The 20413-nt window shown below is 44.2% G+C and overlaps 1 protein-coding gene across 6 annotated transcripts in view; it reads left to right on the top strand.

The window, feature by feature from the left end:
• The window catches only part of LOC113037221 (uncharacterized), a 29007-nt gene extending 17547 nt beyond the window's left edge, over positions 1–11460 (top strand). For 3 of the 6 annotated variants that reach the window (XM_080289680.1, XM_080289679.1, XM_080289681.1), the window contains 2 exons: positions 10183–10242; positions 10427–11460. In XM_080289680.1, coding sequence (XP_080145806.1) covers positions 10183–10242; positions 10427–10552 — 186 coding nt within the window. In that variant the 3' untranslated portion in view covers positions 10553–11460. Of the gene's footprint in view, positions 1–3827; positions 3952–5477; positions 7775–8072; positions 8232–8309; positions 8367–8795; positions 10243–10426 lie in introns of those variants that run through there. The other 3 variants (XR_013901734.1, XR_013901735.1, XR_013901733.1) reach the window with 3 other exon arrangements.
• The last annotated feature ends 8953 nt before the right edge of the window (positions 11461–20413 follow it).

Raw genomic sequence — 20413 nt, 5'->3', positions numbered from 1 at the left:
ACCACTTAATGAACTAATAATTTAATCTATCATCATTCTTTATGGATGCTGTGTGTGTGTGTGTTTGGCTGTCACCTGGGTGTGATGTGATTTACATGGACCGTGGCTTGTAGGTCCTTTTCATTGTTTCAAAGTGCAAGTCTGGATAACATCTGAGTGTGTGTGTGTGTGTGTGTTAACCACCCAAATGTGACTTAGGAGGACCACACTGTTATTGGGGGACTCCGTCAAAGTTTGCTTCATGGTGACATCACTCTGGTTTTAGGAGGGGTCTTCTCGTATGTCTTGACAGTTTGACCTACAGCATGCAGAACTGACTGCATGTGCTTTGTTTCTATGTTGAAATTTTTTGAAACTCAGGCTTGAACATTAAGATGGATAGTATTATACAACTTCTTAACTTGTTTTAGGCACTTTTTACTGCTTTAGTGCATGGGCTCTCTCTGGCTGTGTACTCTGGCTTCTTCCCACAGTCCAAAGATGTAGCTTATTGGGTTAGGTTAACTGGTGATTCAAAACTGCCCTTTGGTGTGAATGCAAATGCTTGTCCTTCCATGTTAGACTGGTGATCTGTCCAGGTTGTACTGCCCTATGGTAGCTGGTATAGGCCCCAAAACTGCTACCCCACAATCCTGATAAGGATAAGTGGAAGAGGATGGATGATTGCAAAGGAATCAGTTGTTAATTATTGTAGCCAGTATTTTTTTTCAGAAGAAAACATTTCTTGAGTGGAAAGCCCCCCCCCCCCCACACACACACATGCAAATTAAAAACAGAAGCACAGGCCTGCCCAGTACAGTTGCAAGAAGAGCACTTGGTCTAATCTTTGTGCCATCTTTTCTTTGTTGCAGGATCTTGATGAAGAAATGCCTCAGCAAGGCTCAGAAGCCATGCATTCTTCTTCAGTGCAAGATTTTGAAGAGGTAACATTGACCTAGGACAGATTTTAATGAATGTTTCTCATGCACGATGTGTACCTTACGCTATTTGCCGATAGTGAAATGGTCTATTCATCCTCTTGAGTGATGCATTTTTAGTAACTGTCAGATTACTGTTCTTTTGTCTTCATTCTCTATCTGTTACACACGAAGACTGAGACCAGCCAGATTCAGAAGACTGTGAGCTGCCTAAAGCCACAACCAAACAGCTTTCCAAACAATGATCTGGACCTGAAACATCCAGAGCCTGAAAGGGTAAATATAATCCAGTGTACCACTTAATGAACTAATAATTTAATCTATCATCATTCTTTATGGATGCTGTGTGTGTGTGTGTTTGGCAGTCACCTGGGTGTGATGTGATTTACGTGGACCGTGGCTTGTAGGTCCTTTTCATTGTTTCAAAGTGCAAGTCTGGATAACATCTGAGTGTGTGTGTGTGTGTGTGTTAACCACCCAAATGTGACTTAGGAGGACCACACTGTTATTGGGGGACTCCGTCAAAGTTTGCTTCATGGTGACATCACTCTGGTTTTAGGAGGGGTCTTCTCGTATGTCTTGACAGTTTGACCTACAGCATGCAGAACTGACTGCATGTGCTTTGTTTCTATGTTGAAATTTTTTGAAACTCAGGCTTGAACATTAAGATAGATAGTACTATACAACTTCTTAACTTGTTTTAGGCACTTTTTACTGCTTTAGTGCATGGGCTCTCTCTGGCTGTGTACTCTGGCTTCTTCCCACAGTCCAAAGATGTAGCTTATGGGGTTAGGTTAACTGGTGATTCAAAACTGCCCTTTGGTGTGAATGCAAATGCTTGTCCTTCCATGTTAGACTGGTGATCTGTCCAGGTTGTACTGCCCTATGGTAGCTGGTATAGGCCCCAAAACTGCTACCCCACAATCCTGATAAGGATAAGTGGAAGAGGATGGATGATTGCAAAGGAATCAGTTGTTAATTATTGTAGCCAGTATTTTTTTCAGAAGAAAACATTTCTTGAGTGGAAAGCCCCCCCCCCCCCCCCCACACACACACACACACACACACATGCAAATTAAAAACAGAAGCACAGGCCTGCCCAGTACAGTTGCAAGAAGAGCACTTGGTCTAATCTTTGTGCCATCTTTTCTTTGTTGCAGGATCTTGATGAAGAAATGCCTCAGCAAGGCTCAGAAGCCATGCATTCTTCTTCAGTGCAAGATTTTGAAGAGGTAACATTGACCTAGGACAGATTTTAATGAATGTTTCTCATGCACGATGTGTACCTTACGCTATTTGCCGATAGTGAAATGGTCTATTCATCCTCTTGAGTGATGCATTTTTAGTAACTGTCAGATTACTGTTCTTTTGTCTTCATTCTCTATCTGTTACACACGAAGACTGAGACCAGCCAGATTCAGAAGACTGTGAGCTGCCTAAAGCCGCAACCAAACAGCTTTCCAAACAATGATCTGGACCTGAAACATCCAGAGCCTGAAAGGGTAAATATAATCCAGTGTACCACTTAATGAACTAATAATTTAATCTATCATCATTCTTTATGGATGCTGTGTGTGTGTGTGTTTGGCAGTCACCTGGGTGTGATGTGATTTACATGGACCGTGGCTTGTAGGTCCTTTTCATTGTTTCAAAGTGCAAGTCTGGATAACATCTGAGTGTGTGTGTGTGTGTGTGTGTGTTAACCACCCAAATGTGACTTAGGAGGACCACACTGTTATTGGGGGACTCCGTCAAAATTTGCTTCATGGTGACATCACTCTGGTTTTAGGAGGGGTCTTCTCGTATGTCTTGACAGTTTGACCTACAGCATGCAGAACTGACTGCATGTGCTTTGTTTCTATGTTGAAATTTTTTGAAACTCAGGCTTGAACATTAAGATAGATAGTACTATACAACTTAACTTGTTTTAGGCACTTTTTACTGCTTTAGTGCATGGGCTCTCTCTGGCTGTGTACTCTGGCTTCTTCCCACAGTCCAAAGATGTAGCTTATGGGGTTAGGTTAACTGGTGATTCAAAACTGCCCTTTGGTGTGAATGCAAATGCTTGTCCTTCCATGTTAGACTGGTGATCTGTCCAGGTTGTACTGCCCTATGGTAGCTGGTATAGGCCCCAAAACTGCTACCCCACAATCCTGATAAGGATAAGTGGAAGAGGATGGATGATTGCAAAGGAATCAGTTGTTAACTATTGTAGCCAGTATTTTTTTCAGAAGAAAACATTTCTTGAGTGAAAAGCCCCCCCCCCCCCACACACACACACACACGCACAAATTAAAGACAGAAGCACAGGCCTGCCCAGTACAGTTGCAAGAAGAGCACTTGGTCTAATCTTTGTGCCATCTTTTCTTTGTTGCAGGATCTTGATGAAGAAATGCCTCAGCAAGGCTCAGAAGCCATGCATTCTTCTTCAGTGCAAGATTTTGAAGAGGTAACATTGACCTAGGACAGATTTTAATGAATGTTTCTCATGCACGATGTGTACCTTACGCTATTTGCCGATAGTGAAATGGTCTATTCATCCTCTTGAGTGATGCATTTTTAGTAACTGTCAGATTACTGTTCTTTTGTCTTCATTCTCTATCTGTTACACACGAAGACTGAGACCAGCCAGATTCAGAAGACTGTGAGCTGCCTAAAGCCGCAACCAAACAGCTTTCCAAACAATGATCTGGACCTGAAACATCCAGAGCCTGAAAGGGTAAATATAATCCAGTGTACCACTTAATGAACTAATAATTTAATCTATCATCATTCTTTATGGATGCTGTGTGTGTGTGTGTTTGGCTGTCACCTGGGTGTGATGTGATTTACATGGACGAAGTTTATTAGTTGATATCTGCAACTGAATTGAAAACACACCTTTCCAACTGTCCAAAACAAATAAATGTTGCAATATTTTGCTAACAGTGTCACAATCATCGTCTGGTGTGCACAACAATATCATCTTTGGACAAGTGCATTCAGTGTGTGGGACCGGTTTCCTCCCTCAAGTGGCTTGGCTTTAAGTGCAAAGGTGAGACATTTAGTGAATAGGTACAGTGTATAGTAAAAAGCATTAATAGAGTTCAACAAGTTAAGACGTGCTGAAATGAACACTGCTCCCTTTTTAATTAATGGGTGGTCACGTCTAATTAAAGAAATGCAGTATTACCTCATTGGTGCAGGACCTTGTAAAAATGGTATACTTGGGATTGTCCTCAATTCCCCATTCCATAACATAAACTGCTCAAAATAATAAAGGGAACACTTAAACAATGCGATGTTACTCCAAGTCAGTCACACTTCTGTGAAATCAAACTGTTCACTTAGGAAGTAACACTGACAACCAGTTTCACATGCTGTTTTGCAAATAGAGTAGACAACAAGTGGAAATTATAGTCAATTCACCATAATAAAGGACTGGTTCTGCAGGTGGTGACCACAGACCACTTCTCAGCACCTATGCTTTCTGGCTGATGTTATGGTCACTTTTGAATGCTGGCGGTGATTTCATTTTAGTGGTAGCATGAGACAGTCTACAACCCACACAAGGGGCTCAGGTAGTGCAGCTCATCTAGCGTAGCACATCAATGTGAGCTGTGGCAAGAAGGTTTGCTGTGTCTGTTAGTGTAGTGTCCAGAGCATGGAGGTGCTACCTGGATGTGGAGTAGGCCATAGGAGGGCAACAACCCAGCAGCAGGACCGCTACCTCCACCTTTGTGCAAGGAGGAACAAGAGGAGCCCTGCAAAATGACCTCAAACAGGCCACAAATGTGCATCTGTCTGCTCAAATGGTCAGAAACTGACTTCATGAGGGTGGCTTGAGGGTCCAGCATCCACAGGTGGGGATTGAGCTTGCAGTCCAACACCATGCAGGATGTTTGGCATTTGCCAGAAAACACAAAGTTTGGCAACTTCAGCACGGGCACCCTATGCTCCTCACAGCTGAAAGGAGGTTCAAACTGAGCACGTGACAGTCTGGAGATGCCGTGGGGAATGTTCTGCTGCCTGCAACATCCTCCAGCATGATCATATTGGCAGTGGGTCAGTAATGGTGAGGGGTGGCATTTCTGTGCCTGCCAGAGAGCCTGACTGTCATTGGGTAACAAGATGAGGTCCTCGGACCCTTTGTGAGACCACATGCTGGTGCATTTGGCCCTGGGGTCCACCTAATGCGAGACAACACTGGGCCTCATGTGGCTGGAGTATGTCAGCAGTTCCTCCATGACAAAGGCATTGATGCTATGGACTGGCCCGCCTGTTCCCCAGACCTGAATCCAATTGAGCACATCTGGGACATCATGTCTCACTCCATCCACCACAAACTGTCCAGGGGTTGGCAGATGCTTTAGTCCAGGTCTTGGAGGAGATCCTTCAGGAGACCATCCGCCACCTCATCCCAAGCATGCCCAGGCATTGTAGGGAAGTCGTACAGGCATCTGGAGGCCACACACATTCAACTACACACTTTCATGCCACTCAACTACCTAAAGAACAAAGTATTTAATAAGAATAATTCCTTCATTCACATCTGGGATGTCCTTTTTTTGGGGGGGGGGGATTAGCAGTGTATGTGTAGTCATTAAAATATCCTTAATGTGAACAGTTTTTTTTTTTTGTTTTTTTTCAGCATTTGACATTACTGCAATGCTTTGACAAAAAACTACTTCACTTAAATAGAACTGCAAAGCTAAATTAAGTCTATCAAAATGTGTTTCAGTTTGTTTAGGGGTCTGGCACAAATCTTGCCTTGCAAAATTGGCAAATCAGAATTGCCACCAGTCAACACAGGTGTGTATCCCATTCATATTTGGCTTGACTTTTTTTCAGTTTATTTTTTACCTGTCTAAAGTATTGATCAATTAAAAAAACTTTTGTTCTTACATTCCAGAAAGAAGAAATTTCTGAATATTCAGGGGAGGATGGATTGCCACATTCAGTTCTGGATCAAATATCAAGCGATGATGATGGCAACCACAGCATATCAGAAGAAGAATATGTGCCAGATTCAGAGTCATATGATGAAGATTCAGATGAAGACATCTCATTATTGCCAAGCACATCAAAAGGTCTGCTATGCCAAGATGACATCTCCAAAGCGCATGAACAATCAGATTCAACGAATTTAATCCACAACTTGACAAAGGACAAGCCACAAGATAAAAGTGAGCTTTGCGAAACTGAATCAGAAAAAATGACTTTAAGTAAAAGAAATTACTGCTATTTTTGTGGCAAACCACAAGCTAAAATTTCCCGCCACCTGAAAACGCACAAAACGGCTCCTGATGTTGTGCATGCATTTTCCCTGCCTAGAGACTCAAACGAGCGTAAAAGTCTGTTAGAGAAATTGAGAAATAAGGGAAATTTTAAGCATAATGCTGCAGTTTTGCATGGTGGAGTGGGACCACTGAAAGTGAAGAGAAGACCCAAGATTAAAGCAGTAGAGGGAAAGTTTGCTCATTGCTTTTATTGTCAAGGGATGTATGTTCGCAAGGATCTTTGGAGACATGTCCGCAGATGTCCTAACAAACCAAAAGATGACACGGATAAAGAACCTGGAAGAACCAAAGTACTCGGCCTGGCTTTAACTCTGGAGTCTCAGTGTTATCCGCAGGTGTCAAGTGGAGTCTGGAAGGTTCTTGCTGTTATGAAACAAGATGAGATTGCCTCAGCTGTGCGAAATGACTTTACTGTTATTCAGTTTGCCCAGTCCCTCTACAATAAACATGGACAAGACCCTACAAAGTATGATTATATACGACAGAAGCTTCGTGAAGCGGGACGTTTGTTGTTGTGTCTGCGCACAGAATTCTCAGTGCATAACATGGAAGAAGCTATTAAGCCTGCTAATTTCCAGAGAGTTGTGCAAGCAGTAAAGAAAGTTTCAGGTTTTGATGAAGAGACACTGTCATACAAAACTCCAAGCCTTGCGCTGAAACTGGGACATACACTGCATAAAATGTCTGACATTATCCATTGTCGTGCCCTCATGACAGAGGATGAAGCCCTAATCAAGTCCACTGATGCGTTCAAGAAGTTGTATGTCTCCAAATGGTCTGAGATGGTGTCTCACCGTGCCTTGAACACATTGAGTGAGGCAAAGTTTAACAAGCCATCAACATTGCCCTTTACAGAAGATGTTCGGATTCTCCATCACTACCTTCAAAAATCTGCAGAAAGTGCCTTTTGCAGCTTGGAGAACGAAGCCACAGCTCAGAATTATGCCCAACTTGCACAAGTTACACTCTCACAAATCATTGTGTTCAACCGAAGACGTTCTGGAGAGGTTTCAAAGATGCGCCTCAAAAGTTTTCTTGAAAGAGACAAAACAGCACTCCACACAGATGTTGCCATGGGGCTCTCAGAAATGGAACAGAGACTCTGTAACTATTTCTGTAGAATAGAAATAATGGGAAAAAGGGACAGAAATGTTCCAGTTCTGCTAACACCAAGCATGCTGGATGCTCTGTCACTACTGGTTAGTAGGAGGCCTGACTGTGGTATTTGTGCCACTAATATCTACCTCTTTGCAAGACCCCGATCAATGAGTCATTACAGAGGAATGGACTCCTTGCGTGTTCATGCACACCAGTGTGGAGCAAAGCAGCCTGAGTATCTAAGATCGACACAGCTCAGAAAACATGTTGCCACACTCTCACAAGTCCTTAATTTGAAAAACAACGAACTTGATCAGGTTGCAGATTTCCTGGGTCATGATATCCGCGTTCACCGCGAATTCTACAGATTACCAGTTCCCACAACACAGCTGGCCAAGATTTCCAAACTGCTTTTAACACTGGAAAAAGGACAACTTTCCCAGATCCAGGGGAAATCACTGGATGAGATCAAAATAGAAGGTTTGTATTGAAAGGAGCAAATATTAGGGCAGTAGTTGAATATTATGCTTTATCAACAGAATTAAAACCTAAAAGCACAGACCATTCTGTTAAATGTCCATGATTTAAGGTTCTTGAAGTCTATTGTTTCATCACTTTGCAACATTTGGCAAACTGCAGAGTGGTGGCCTTAAATAGTAAAACTATGTACTATAATTTCCAGTATTTGTTCTGTATTTTGTCATATCTCGTTGTTAATGTGAGGTTTTTGGGGGGTTTGTGTTTGGTTTTTTGGGGGGGTTTTCCCACAATTTCTCAGATGAAATTGCATTAAGTGATGCTGAAACAAAGGACAGTGAGAGTGAATCAGATGATGATGACACAGCACTCACAATGTTGGCGTGTGGCACCAGTGAGCCTGTACATGCAGTAGCTGATTCCACAAACACAGCGCAGCTCCAAGACACTGTAGATTGTGGTAAGTTACCACTAGCTTGGTTTCTGTGGATAAAATGTTTGTTACAAATATTAAAACTTAATCAAATTGTGTAATCAGCAGATGAAGGACCACTCACAATGCCTGCAGCAAGTGAGACTGCTGCTCCCTCTGAAGGTAAGGGGTGCAGTTGGTTCTCGAAGCTTATTATTGTTTCATCACTTTGCAACATATGGCAAACTGCAGAGTGGTGGCAAAAAGTCACTTGGATGAGTGACAAAATGTTTCTCCCACTGAAAACGCTACGTCCAGATTAACAGAATCAACGTTTTGGGATTTACTTACCTGGATGATTGAGCATGCATCAAGAGACTTTTATTCAACTTTTTATTCAGTCTTTTATTCACAGCGGAACACTAAATGTCTCATTTTAGAAATTTGATAAATTTTCAAAGAGAATTTTAGCTCGTTTTGATATTGATGGTAGCAACACATTTCAGAAGTTAGTACAGGGTAGCATCCATTCTTTTAACCACCAAATGTTTTTTGTTTTTTTTGTTTGGTTTTTTGTTTGTTTTAACTACTACTACTTTATATATCTTCCAGAGAAAAATGCTGCTCAATCCCACAATTCCCGAAGAGCTCCCAAAAACATGTGGTCCAAGGCTGAGGTTGCTGCAGTGATGAGGCATTTTAAAGACCACATAAACGAAGGGAAACTAGCCACCAAAAATGAATGCAGTCATTGCAAATTGGTAGAAGATCCGGTGTTGGCAGGAAGAACAGTTCAAAACATACGAGATTTTGTAAGAAACAGAGGATTAACTGCAAAAAGGCAGAAAAAAATGAACTAAAATAACTGTTTAGAGAGCTGTGGTTTTACATCTTGGTCAGATTGCCAATTGTTGTTAACACTGATGTTCTGTTTAAAGAAAAAAAAGTTCTTGTTAAATACAGAAGTAGTTTGTATTTCATAATTTTTACATTTAATTTATTTAGGGTTTTTTTTGACGGGTTATATTTAAAATAAAAAATTATAAATGCATATTTTCTCCCCTTAATATTTACCTTTAAACTATTAAAATTCATTTTAAATGTTTTTAATTTTTCTGTTTTCTATATTTTTATATTTCTGTGGGAAGCGTGGGCATTTTTGTCCATAGATTTCTTTTTTTATTTATGGTTAAAATTAATGTTCAGATCCAAGAACACTAATAAAATGATGTTCCAGTAATCCTGTGTCCTGTCAGATGTGTATTCATGGTAATGATGAGCTATTTAAATATTACATCATTGTCCCTTTAAAGACCCAATATTGCTTTTTTTGGACCTCATAAAACACATTGTTGTCAAGTGGACAATGTCTCCAGAAAACACAATAGAGTCTGGTTGGTGTGTATCAGTGTATCTAGACTTCTATAGGGAGTGTATGAGGTCTGAAGTGACCCAAATTTTTTTCAGATTTTTTCGAACACTTTAACCTCGCTCCCTTGGCTCTAAGTCCTTTCAAAAGGGTAGTCCACTTAAACCACCACCGGGCGGATTGACGTAGTATAGTCCCGCCATACCACATAGACCCGTATGTGTGTGTGTGTGTGTGTGTGTGTGTAAAACCCCTACAGCAGATTAAATCAAAGCATCAAGGGTGCAATGAACAAAAATAACACATCTCACACATGTTTGAAATTCATGAAGAACAAAAAAAGTATAAAAAGCAATGACTTCACCAGTCTGGTCTATTCAACTATTAAACTAGACTAGTTTATTGTCTCAAAAAAAAAATCAAATTTTTTTAAGTATGTCCCTCTAAAATAAATAATAGATAATATCTATCTGCAATCATTACTTTTGAGATTTAAATGTCTGTAAATTCAATCTAGAAATCTTTCTGAATCTGCACACTAGGAAATACTAAAAGAAGGCACAGGTTAATCACAAGAAATTTGATATCAAAAATATTAACATATCACCTCTGGTTATTTTTAATGTCTAGGCTAATCCTGCAGTTGATGTTTCCTATTCCTCCATCAAAAAGTCCAGGAATAAAACCCAGGTAAGTACCAGTATTGATCAAGAACAAATCACAGCAGCAAAAATTTTGTATAGATATTTTTTTTTATTTCTGATGACTGAAAAATTATGCAGTTTTTTTATGTGTGTATTTATTATGTATTTATGTGTGTGTGTGTGTGTGTGTGTGTGTGTGTGTGTGTGTGTTGCTTTCCTATATTTTACAGGTTCAGAGTAATGACCATAAAGATGATGCACTGACTTTCTCCACCTTTGGCAAAGCCTCCAATAATGATAACAGGATCTACATGAACATGAAAAGCATACAAAAATCCAGGGGCAGTTATTTTTAATGATCAGAATATGCTTTATATTATTTGATATTACTGTGATGATCATTTAGGAACCTACATAAATCCTTTTTTTCCCTAAATGATTCATAAAGACAAATTTCAAAAATCAAAACAAAAAAACAACAACTTATAATTGTAACATTTTTTCTTTTTCGGACATCTTATGTTTAATAAAAAAATGAGATATTTTCTGTCAATTTACTTTGCGTGATCTGAATTCCAAACTTTGCTAACAGCCAAAACATTTTACACTTTTAATTTTTTTGCTATATTTTGAATAAATACTTATATTAATCAGTGGCAGGGCGTGGCCTGCAGTGCCGCTGCAAGAGAGGTGGTCACACCTGAGCGTCATCCACAATCACGCCTCGCTGCCTTAAAGTCTGTGCTGTCTCTGCTGTTGTGTTATGTGTCGGGCTGTGTGCTGGAAAGCTAAACCCAGCTGCATGTGTACAGCAACGTGTGTGAAATTGATCAACAAAGAGAAACTGTAAAACATGTTCATGCAAACATCGTCGGGTCTGCCGTGATATCTTTACAATAGGACTTCTGCTCCTGAACCTCTGCGCACAGCTTCTGCAGACTGGGGCTGTACAATGTCACTTTCATCTTTACGCAGGACTGTAAGCTGTTGTTTATAAGGCATGAGCGGTTTTTGTTTTTATCATTGTTCATGGTGGGGAATAGCTGCTCAAACACGTATGTGGATCCGAAGATCGACAATCCACAAATTAGGCATACTGTTAGGCAGCTCTCGTCAGAAGTAAATAAATCTGCACAGGCATCATTACATCTTCTATTTTCTTCAGATATTTTCCTTTTCTTTTTTTTTACATTTCTCCATACTTGGCCTACCTGGGGTTGAAAGTCTCAATAAATGCACGGCGGGTTTCGGCTGGTATACCGGCTTCCACGAGTGTGACTCTTACTTTGAGCAACGAAAAATAATAAAATATAATTTTATTTTTATATTTCAAGATCATGATAATCCTTCAATTTAGAACTACAAGTTAAAAAAGAACTAACACAAATAAAATACAATTCAGCTAAATACTTTTACAATTTATTCTCCCTAACCACAGGGCCACAGCATAAAGACTAAAGAGCCGCAGGTTGCCCACCCCTGGGCTAGGCAATGGTACTATCATGGCCTCTGTATGCCATGGCCCAAGCGATATATTCAGAGAACCCTTATTTTTTTGTGAAATACTTCCACCCTATTGAAGCAGGAAGTAAAACGGTGGGGCTCACTAGAAGTGAGAGAGCACATGGTACAGCAGGATGCTTATAAAACATGATGGAAGAACAGCAGCACAAACTTCTCAGTCTGAGAGTTGTTTAGTTAACTGGATAAACTGGTTTAGATACAAAGAGGGAGGGCAGCATAGGCTCCCTGTGCCACGACTGAAAGAGCTGAACCCCAAGATGGACCTAGAAAGCAGATAAAGACCGAGATGCAGTTGATGTGCACAGCGTTTATTTACAATACCAAGGTAAACAGTGGAAGATTGCAACATGCGACTATTTACAACAGTGAGAGACTGTGGAGATATTTACAAGAATGTGACAGGAAGTGCAACAGTGAACAAAACTAGAGAATAAACAAATACATGGGAATCAATGGCTGAGAACGATTGAGGCACTATTTACATACACTATTACAAGGAACATGAAGTGCTATATACACACGCTGTGACTATAACCCTGAATAGGAAACAAGACACTAAATCTACATCAGGGCTGGGAATGGAGGCTGTGGGCTAGAGACAGAGTTAGAACCTGAGGGGACAGAGGTAATGAGCTGGTGTACAGGGTCATTGATGGCAGGTAGGGATGGGTATTGTTTAGGTTTTATCCGATACCAGTACCAAACCGGTACTTTTGAAACGGTGCCGGTGCTTAAACGGTGCTCGAACTGGTGTTTTAAAGAATGGAGAACACAAACTTTGTCCAAAAACCTCTCATAGTTAGCTGTTTTTTTTTTGTAAAAAGATAACAATATTAGCCTTGCAGTTATAGGGCATATATTGTATCACTCTTGGCTGGAAGCAGTGCTTAAACACTGGAAAAAACACCAACTGTCATGGTCCTGGGCCATGTTGGCCCAGTGTTCTTAGTTTTCTTGTATGTTTGTATTTTGTTCCTTGCTTAGGCCATGTTTTCTGAGTTGCCCTGTTGTGTTGTTCCCTAAGTGTTTTCCCTTCATGGCTTTTACCCCCTGTGTGCCCCTCTGTGTATCTGTGAGCCCTCGTCTCTCCTTATGTTTTATTCCATGTTTCCCTTGCCCATTATGTCTAAGTTCTCCCCGTGCTCTCTCTTCCCCCTGTGTGCCCTCTGTGTATTTATGAGCCCTCGTCTCCCTTTGTGGTTGTTTCATGTTTCCCCAGCCCGTTATGTCTGTGTTTTCCCCGTGCTCTCTCTCCTCCTGTCTGAACCTCTGTGCACTTCCTGTTTACTTTGTGACTCTCACGCCCGTACATGTCATGTTCAGTTCACCCCGCCCTGTCTCGTTATGATTATCAGTGTCACCTGTGTTCCCCGTGTGTTCCCACTTTCCTCGTTAACCCTCTGTGTATTTCTGTCTGCGTCTCCCTCTGTTCAGCGTGACGTCGTCCCTCATGCTGCGTGGATTTCCCTGTGTCTCTCTCTCCGAGTGTTAGTTTACTTTTCCCAGTTTAGTTTTGTATTTCCTATGTTCTGCCTCTTCAGCAATAAAGCTGCCTTTTGAGTTCATCCCCGTTTGTGTGAGTTTTGCATTTTGGGTCCTCCTCCTGCCTGCCACACAGCCGAGCCGTGACAGTACGACGTCACCAGACATGGACCCAGCAGGCTCCTCCCGGGAAAGCGATTTGGCCCGCATCTTCAGCCTGTGGGAGCGAGTTTCCCACGCCTCGGACATTAAAGCCATGTCCATTGGGATAAACGCCATCGAGGCTATTCTCAAGGGGAATCCCCATCTGCACGAGCTCTCAGGATTTTCGGGCCTACTGTCCAATCTGCAGAAAGCCAAGGAGACAGTACAAATTCGCGAGCTCGTCATACCGCAACAGCGACCGCCACAATCGGGAAACGTTTCCACGCTGCTGCCACTGGACTCCTCTCCATCCACCCTCCACTCTGACTGTCACTCACCCGCTGCCTTTCTCGCAGCAATGTGGTCGGAGGATGAGGAGCCGGCCGTGATCTCTCCGTCGTTGCCGGTTTCCTCCATCACCGCACCTCCGGCTTCCCGAAGAAAACGGCATTCACGCCGCCGACGCGCCACCCCACAGCCGGACATTCGGCCTTCTAATTCACCTGCTGTGGTGAATGAGAACTCTGTGTCTTTTCCAGACATTATGACTGTTCATTCAGGGGCTGTGTTTTGTGTGGCGGAAGTCAATGCGAGCTGCTTATCGCCTGTGCAGCTACCAGAAGCTCAGTCGGCTCCCTCGCAGCTACTTCCAGCTCGGTCAGCTCCCTCGCAGCCCTTCCCAGTTCAGTCAGCTCCCTCGCAGCCCTTCACAGCTCAGTCAGCTCCCTCGCAGCCCTTCACAGCTCAGTCAGCTCCCTCGCAGCCCTTCACAGCTCAGTCAGCTCCCTCGCAGCCCTTCACAGCTCAGTCAGCTCCCTCGCAGCCCTTCACAGCTCAGTCAGCTCCCTCGCAGCCCTTCACAGCTCAGTCAGCTCCCTCGCAGCCCTTCACAGCTCAGTCAGCTCCCTCGCAGCCCTTCACAGCTCAGTCAGCTCCCTCGCAGCCCTTCACAGCTCAGTCAGCTCCCTCGCAGCCCTTCACAGCTCAGTCAGCTCCCTCGCAGCCCTTCACAGCTCAGTTAGCTCCCTCGCAGCCACCCTCAGTTCAGTCTCCTGTGTCCCCGCTAGCTCAGCCATTAACTCCACCACACGCTCCATTTTCACCTCTACCATCGCTTCAGTCATCAGTTCGGTCTGCCACTCAGTCGCCCTTAGTTCCGTCATCCACACTACCACCTGTTTCCCTTCCACCACCACCATCACTACACCCAGCCATTCAGGCTGCTACTCAGGTAGACATTCAACCCATAGCCCTGCCGTTAATATGCTCTGTAGCTGAGCCACTAGCCGCCCGACCCGCAGCCACTTCAGCCACTCCTCCACCCGTCACACCTCCACTACAACCATCACTGCAGTCTCTAGCGCAGTCTCCCGCAGCTCTGCCTTCCCCAGTGCAGTCTCCAGTGTCCCCAGTGCAGTCTCCAGTGTCCCCAGTGCAGTCTCCAGTGTCCCCAGTGCAGCCTCCTTTAGCACAGTCACCCACTCAACCACCAGCACCACAACCGTCACTACCTCTAGTTCGTTCCCCTGTGAAGTCATTAACTCCACTACCTACTCCACTCTCACCACCACCGTTACTACAGACAGCAGCTCAGGTCCCCGTGTGTCCAGCAGCTCAGGTCCCCGTGTGTCCAGCAGCTCAGGTCCCACCTGAACCTTTGGCCCAGTTCCCCGTAGCAGTGCGGTTTTCTAGCCAGCTTAACGTTGAGCCCGGGGTCCCAATTCTCTCTGGCTCTACATCAGCTCTTGCTGGAAGCTCGGATGAGCTCATCCAGGACTCCGCGGCCCCCACGCCGCCATCTACCTCGTCCGCTGGGGGTTCCAGTGAGCCCGGCCAGCACCTCCTCGTCTCCGCTGGAGGGCCCGAGGGGCCCGTTCAGCCACCTGTCTCCGCTGGAGGGCCCGAGGGGCCCGTTCAGCCACCTGTCTCCGCTGGAGGGCCCGAGGGGCCCGTTCAGCCTCCTGTCTCCGCTGGAGGGTCCGAGGGGCCCGTTCAGCCTCACGCCGCATCAGCTGGAGGGCCCGTTCAGCCTGTCCAGCCGCCATCTGCGACCGCCTCGTCGTCGCCTGGTCCGGCTGCATCCGCCTGTGCTTCTGCTACGCCTGGTCCGGCCTCAGCCTCTGCAGCTCCGTCTGGTCCGGCCTCCGAGTCTTCGTCCTCGTCTGGTCCGGCCTCCGAGTCTTCGTCCTCGTCTGGTCCGGCCTCCGAGTCTTCGTCCTCGTCTGGTCCTGTGCCCGGTCCTGCCTCGACTGGTCCTGTGCCCACCAGGCCATGGCCAGCACGCCTGGGACTGGAGGGCCGCCGCCGCCTTCCGCGCGGTCGGCCTCCTGAACTGCTCCGTCGTCTCCTTCGGTGCCGCCGCCGCCTTCCGCGCGGTCGGCCTCCTGAACTGCTCCGTCGTCTCCTTCGGCGCCGCCGCCGCCTTCCGCGCGGTCGGCCTCCTGAACTGCTCCGTCGTCTCCTTCGCCGCCGCCGTTGCCTTGCGCGCGGCCGGCCTCCTGAACTGTTTCCACGTCTCCGCCGTTGCCTTGCGCGCGGCCGGCCTCCTGAACTGCTTCCACGTCTCCGCCGTTGCCTTGCGCGCGGCCGGCCTCCTGAACTGCTTCCACGTCTCCGCCGTTGCCTTGCGCGCGGCCGGCCTCCTGAACTGCTTCCACGTCTCCGCCGTTGCCTTCCGCACGGTCGGCCCCCTGAACTGCTCTGTGTTTGGGTTGTTTTCTTGGGCTCCGGTGTTTGCTGTGCTCTTCTTTTGTTTTCTGTTCCGAGCCCTCCGTCCTGGGCCCCCGCCGCCCGCCCTGGGTTGTTTTCTGTTTGGTTTTGTTTTTCTGTGTTTGGGCTGTCTGGAGCCAGCCCTTGAGGGGGGGGTACTGTCATGGTCCTGGGCCATGTTGGCCCAGTGTTCTTAGTTTTCTTGTATGTTTGTATTTTGTTCCTTGCTTAGGCCATGTTTTCTGAGTTGCCCTGTTGTGTTGTTCCCTAAGTGTTTTCCCTTCATGGCTTTTACCCCCTGTGTGCCCCTCTGTGTATCTGTGAGCCCTCGTCTCTCCTTATGTTTTATTCCATGTTTCCCTTGCCCATTATGTCTAAGTTCTCCCCGTGCTCTCTCTTCCCCCTGTGTGCCCTCTATGTATTTATGAGCCCTGGTCTCCCTTTGTGGTTGTTTCATGTTTCCCCAGCCCGTTATGTCTGTGTTTTTCCCCGTGCTCTCTCTCCTCCTGTCTGAACCTCTGTGCACTTCCTGTTTACTTTGTGACTCTCACGCCCGTACATGTCATGTTCAGTTCACCCCGCCCTGTCTCGTTATGATTATCAGTGTCACCTGTGTTCCCCGTGTGTTCCCACTTTCCTCATTAACCCTCTGTGTATTTCTGTCTGCGTCTCCCTCTGTTCAGCGTGACGTCGTCCCTCATGCTGCGTGGATTTCCCTGTGTCTCTCTCTCCGAGTGTTAGTTTACTTTTCCCAGTTTAGTTTTGTATTTCCTATGTTCTGCCTCTTCAGCAATAAAGCTGCCTTTTGAGTTCATCCCCGTTTGTGTGAGTTTTGCATTTTGGGTCCTCCTCCTGCCTGCCACACAGCCGAGCCGTGACACCAACTTTGTCCAAAAACCTCTCATGTTTAGCTGTTTCCCACTTTTTCTTTGGTCATTTTAGCCTTTTTGGCCAGGGTGAAGGGAGTATCTGCCATCAAACAAGAAGACAGCCGCATGTAACTATGACGGTGTTTGCTAGTTCACCTTACCTTATTAATGTAATAACGTGGTTAGCCTACTCAACGTAAATTACACACGAACAACATTAAGCTACTCACCAGAGAAGAACGGCTGCTGCTGCCATCATCATCCGTCATCAATTCTGCTACACTGGCAGGGCTGGGGGCCAGGACTCTCGTCTTCGGGTTCTTGGGGGATGTTGCTAACACCGGGTCGATAACAGGCACCACACCCGCAGTAGATGTGCCGGTGTGAGGTCTCGCAGCAAGCTATCAAATATGGTGCATTTCTCGGCTTTTAAAAAAACGCCATGTGTCGCCAGGTGTTTCACCAGATTCGAGATGTTACCTCCTTTGCACAGTATCACCTTAAAGCACTTGTTGCAGGCTGCTGAGTTTGCATCTTTTGCTGTGAAGTACAGCCAGACTTTTGACCACTTCGCCTTGGGGATTTTTTTTTTTATCTGTAGGTCTGCTCTAAAAGAACGTACGTACCTGGGCCCGCCTACTATCCTTGCAAAGGTAAAATGATTGGCTAGAATCCAAAGTGTGTGACAACTCTGGTTACTACCGTTAATGCCATAATGGCACCGGATACCGGTACCCATCCCTAATGGCAGGTGGAGGTTTGTGAGAGGAGGAAGGCTAAGCTGGGTCTGGGTGAGTGAAGAAAAGGTGCAAGAAAAGGTTTTAACACAGTATTGCTTTCAGGAAATTTCTAGCTGAATATCATTGATATTATGCATGAACCTCTTCTTTTCTTTCTTCCTATTCTTTTAACATGGCAAATTTAGTGTATTTTTCAGACCCGTAACCTATCAAAAACCTATAAAGGTATTACATTTCTCTCTCTCTCTCTCTCTCTCTCTCTCTCTCTCTCTCCTTATTTATTTATTTTTTCTCAGCAGTTCCATCTCAGCCATCCAGTTCCAGCTTCTCTGTTAGAGCTGGAGATGGAGTTACTTTGCCTGAGATAGATAAGAATTCAATTACCAACGTAAATTTGGTACGGTTCAGAAAGAAGCTGGATCTAAATCAGACACACTGAGTGTTACAGCACACTGTTCTCTGGTTATAAAGGTCACATCAGAGGATCATGGTCCTTACACCATGATTCAGATCAGGACAATCAGTTACAGACTCTCAGGTGGATGTTCTTAACATTGAGTTCATGGTCTGTCTGTATCATGGTGTTCCAGTCAAAGAAACATATTTACACAGAGATCAGTAATGTGTTTTGATATTACTGATGGTATTTATCTTTAAATAGGGTGAGTTTAATGCATATTTCAAGCAAACAAAAACTTTCAAATACAAATTTAAAAGACATATATGGCTGAAATTTATTTTCTCAAGCTGTCCTATTATCATTTTACTATCTCTTTAAAATAGCGATTAAAATTTGGTGTGTATATTTGTGATATCTAATGTCTCGTCACTCGTATATTTTTTCTTTATGTGTGTATTTGTTGAGCTTCTATCATCTGACATATTTCAAGTAGACATAACAAATGTGAAGAAGTGACCTGGTCTGTGTGGGTAACTGCACTTGACTGGTTTCGATCCTATTTAACTGATAGAAGTTTTTCGGTCAGGTCCGGTAGCTCTTTATCCACATCCACGCACCTTACATGTGGGGTCCCCCCCAAGGATCTATCTGTGGCCCAGTACTCTTTTCACTTTGCATGCTCCCATTAGGCTTTATTTTCAGGAAACATGAAATCTCATTTCATTGTTATGCCAATGTCTATCAAACCTACTTTCCTCTTAAAAAGAATTCTAAAGACTCTCTAAAAATGTTCTGCTAGACTGCCTTGTTGATATTAAATCGTCGTTTGCATTACATTTTTTGAATGTAAACGATCAAAAAACTGAGATTGTACTATTTGGACCTTCTGACCCTCGTTTTTCTCTTAACGGTGACCTAGGCTCTGGAAAAGTCCAGAACTCCCATTTCAAAAAAATCTGATTGTGTCCTTCATCTTTTTTCATTTAAGACACAAAGAAACTCTGTTGTAAAAGCCAGCTTCTTCCAGTTCAGGGCTCTTGCAAAAACTAAGAACATTTTTATCATTTGCTAACTTCGAGAAAGTGATACGTGCATTTATTTAATCCAGGGTTGAGTACTGTAATAGTCTTCATTTTGGTATCAGCCAGGCTCTGATCTCTCATCTTCAGTTTGTTCAGATGCTGCAGCCCAACTCTTAACAGGCAGTCGTAAGCATGACCATATTTAGAATTTATGGTTCAGGGGTGACAGAAGCGGTCTGCTGGTAATCTAATGATGGCAAATGTACCTACAGAGAGTTCTGCTGCCAGTGGAGGCAGTCTGCCAGGGATACCAATGGTCTGTGGGGTACTCTTGTTTGTGCTGTTGTTGATCCATCACCCTATTGTTGAAGAAGAGTGAAGCTATAACACACAAAGAGCTGAAGTGAAAACCAGTGTTCAAAATAATGAAAAGTGTGCTCTGCCACCACTGTCTGCATTTTTCATGCTCCATGCTTTCTTTTTTGGGCCTTTCTGATTCTTAGCTAATTCTGCTATTGGATTGTGCAAATTCTAAGACATAACAACCACAACTGAATTGACTAATGAAAAAAAAAAGAGTGATAAAAAAAAATTTCATATAGGGCAATGCTTGTGTGACCAAGTGGTCGGCGGAGTTATAAAAGAAATAGTAATAACATGACAACGCCACCAAGAGGAATTTCACCTCCAGGAAATATATATATTTAAGAAAAATAAATAAAAGAGGCCGCACATATTCAAGGATGCACACCGAGGCAGGTTGGCTCCAATATTAATACAGTTTTATTTATAGTTAAAATAAAGAATAAAATTAATACATTAATGTAGCATCGTAGTTGACAGTGTCCTAAAAGTGCAATAAAACAATCATGGAACTTGGACTAACCAGCAGCCGTGGACCCAAAACAAAATCACACAAAAAGAAAATCACTACAGCTGGCACCCAGTGTTGTACAAAAGGAAGTGTGAAAATGACCCACCACCTGAGGTCCCTGGACCACTGGCACGTCCTCTGTTCACTGAAATAAAACACAGAACAACACGTTAAAAGAATAAAAGGACGCTGAGCATCAGGCTCGCTACATATCATCTTTAATAGCTTTAATAAAAGAAATCACACACACACACACACACACACACACACACGCCTTACATCCCACGAGTCAAACCACAGCTTGGGTTGGTGGTAACTGTCCAGGCCTCCGCTTCCGCCGTTTTTTTCGGCAAAATTATCCACACCACCGCCGCGCTATGAAATCTGGGATATGTTGGGCCATGAAGGCTACACCGACCCATCCTTAAAATTCAGAGAAATTAAGGACGCATT

The sequence above is a fragment of the Astatotilapia calliptera genome, chromosome 15, assembly GCF_964374335.1.
Source record: "Astatotilapia calliptera chromosome 15, fAstCal68.1, whole genome shotgun sequence".
In the NCBI taxonomy this organism is placed as follows: Eukaryota; Metazoa; Chordata; class Actinopteri; order Cichliformes; family Cichlidae; genus Astatotilapia; species Astatotilapia calliptera.
The sequence above is the reverse complement of the archived record's forward strand: the minus strand, read 5'-3'. Positions and strand labels throughout refer to the sequence as shown.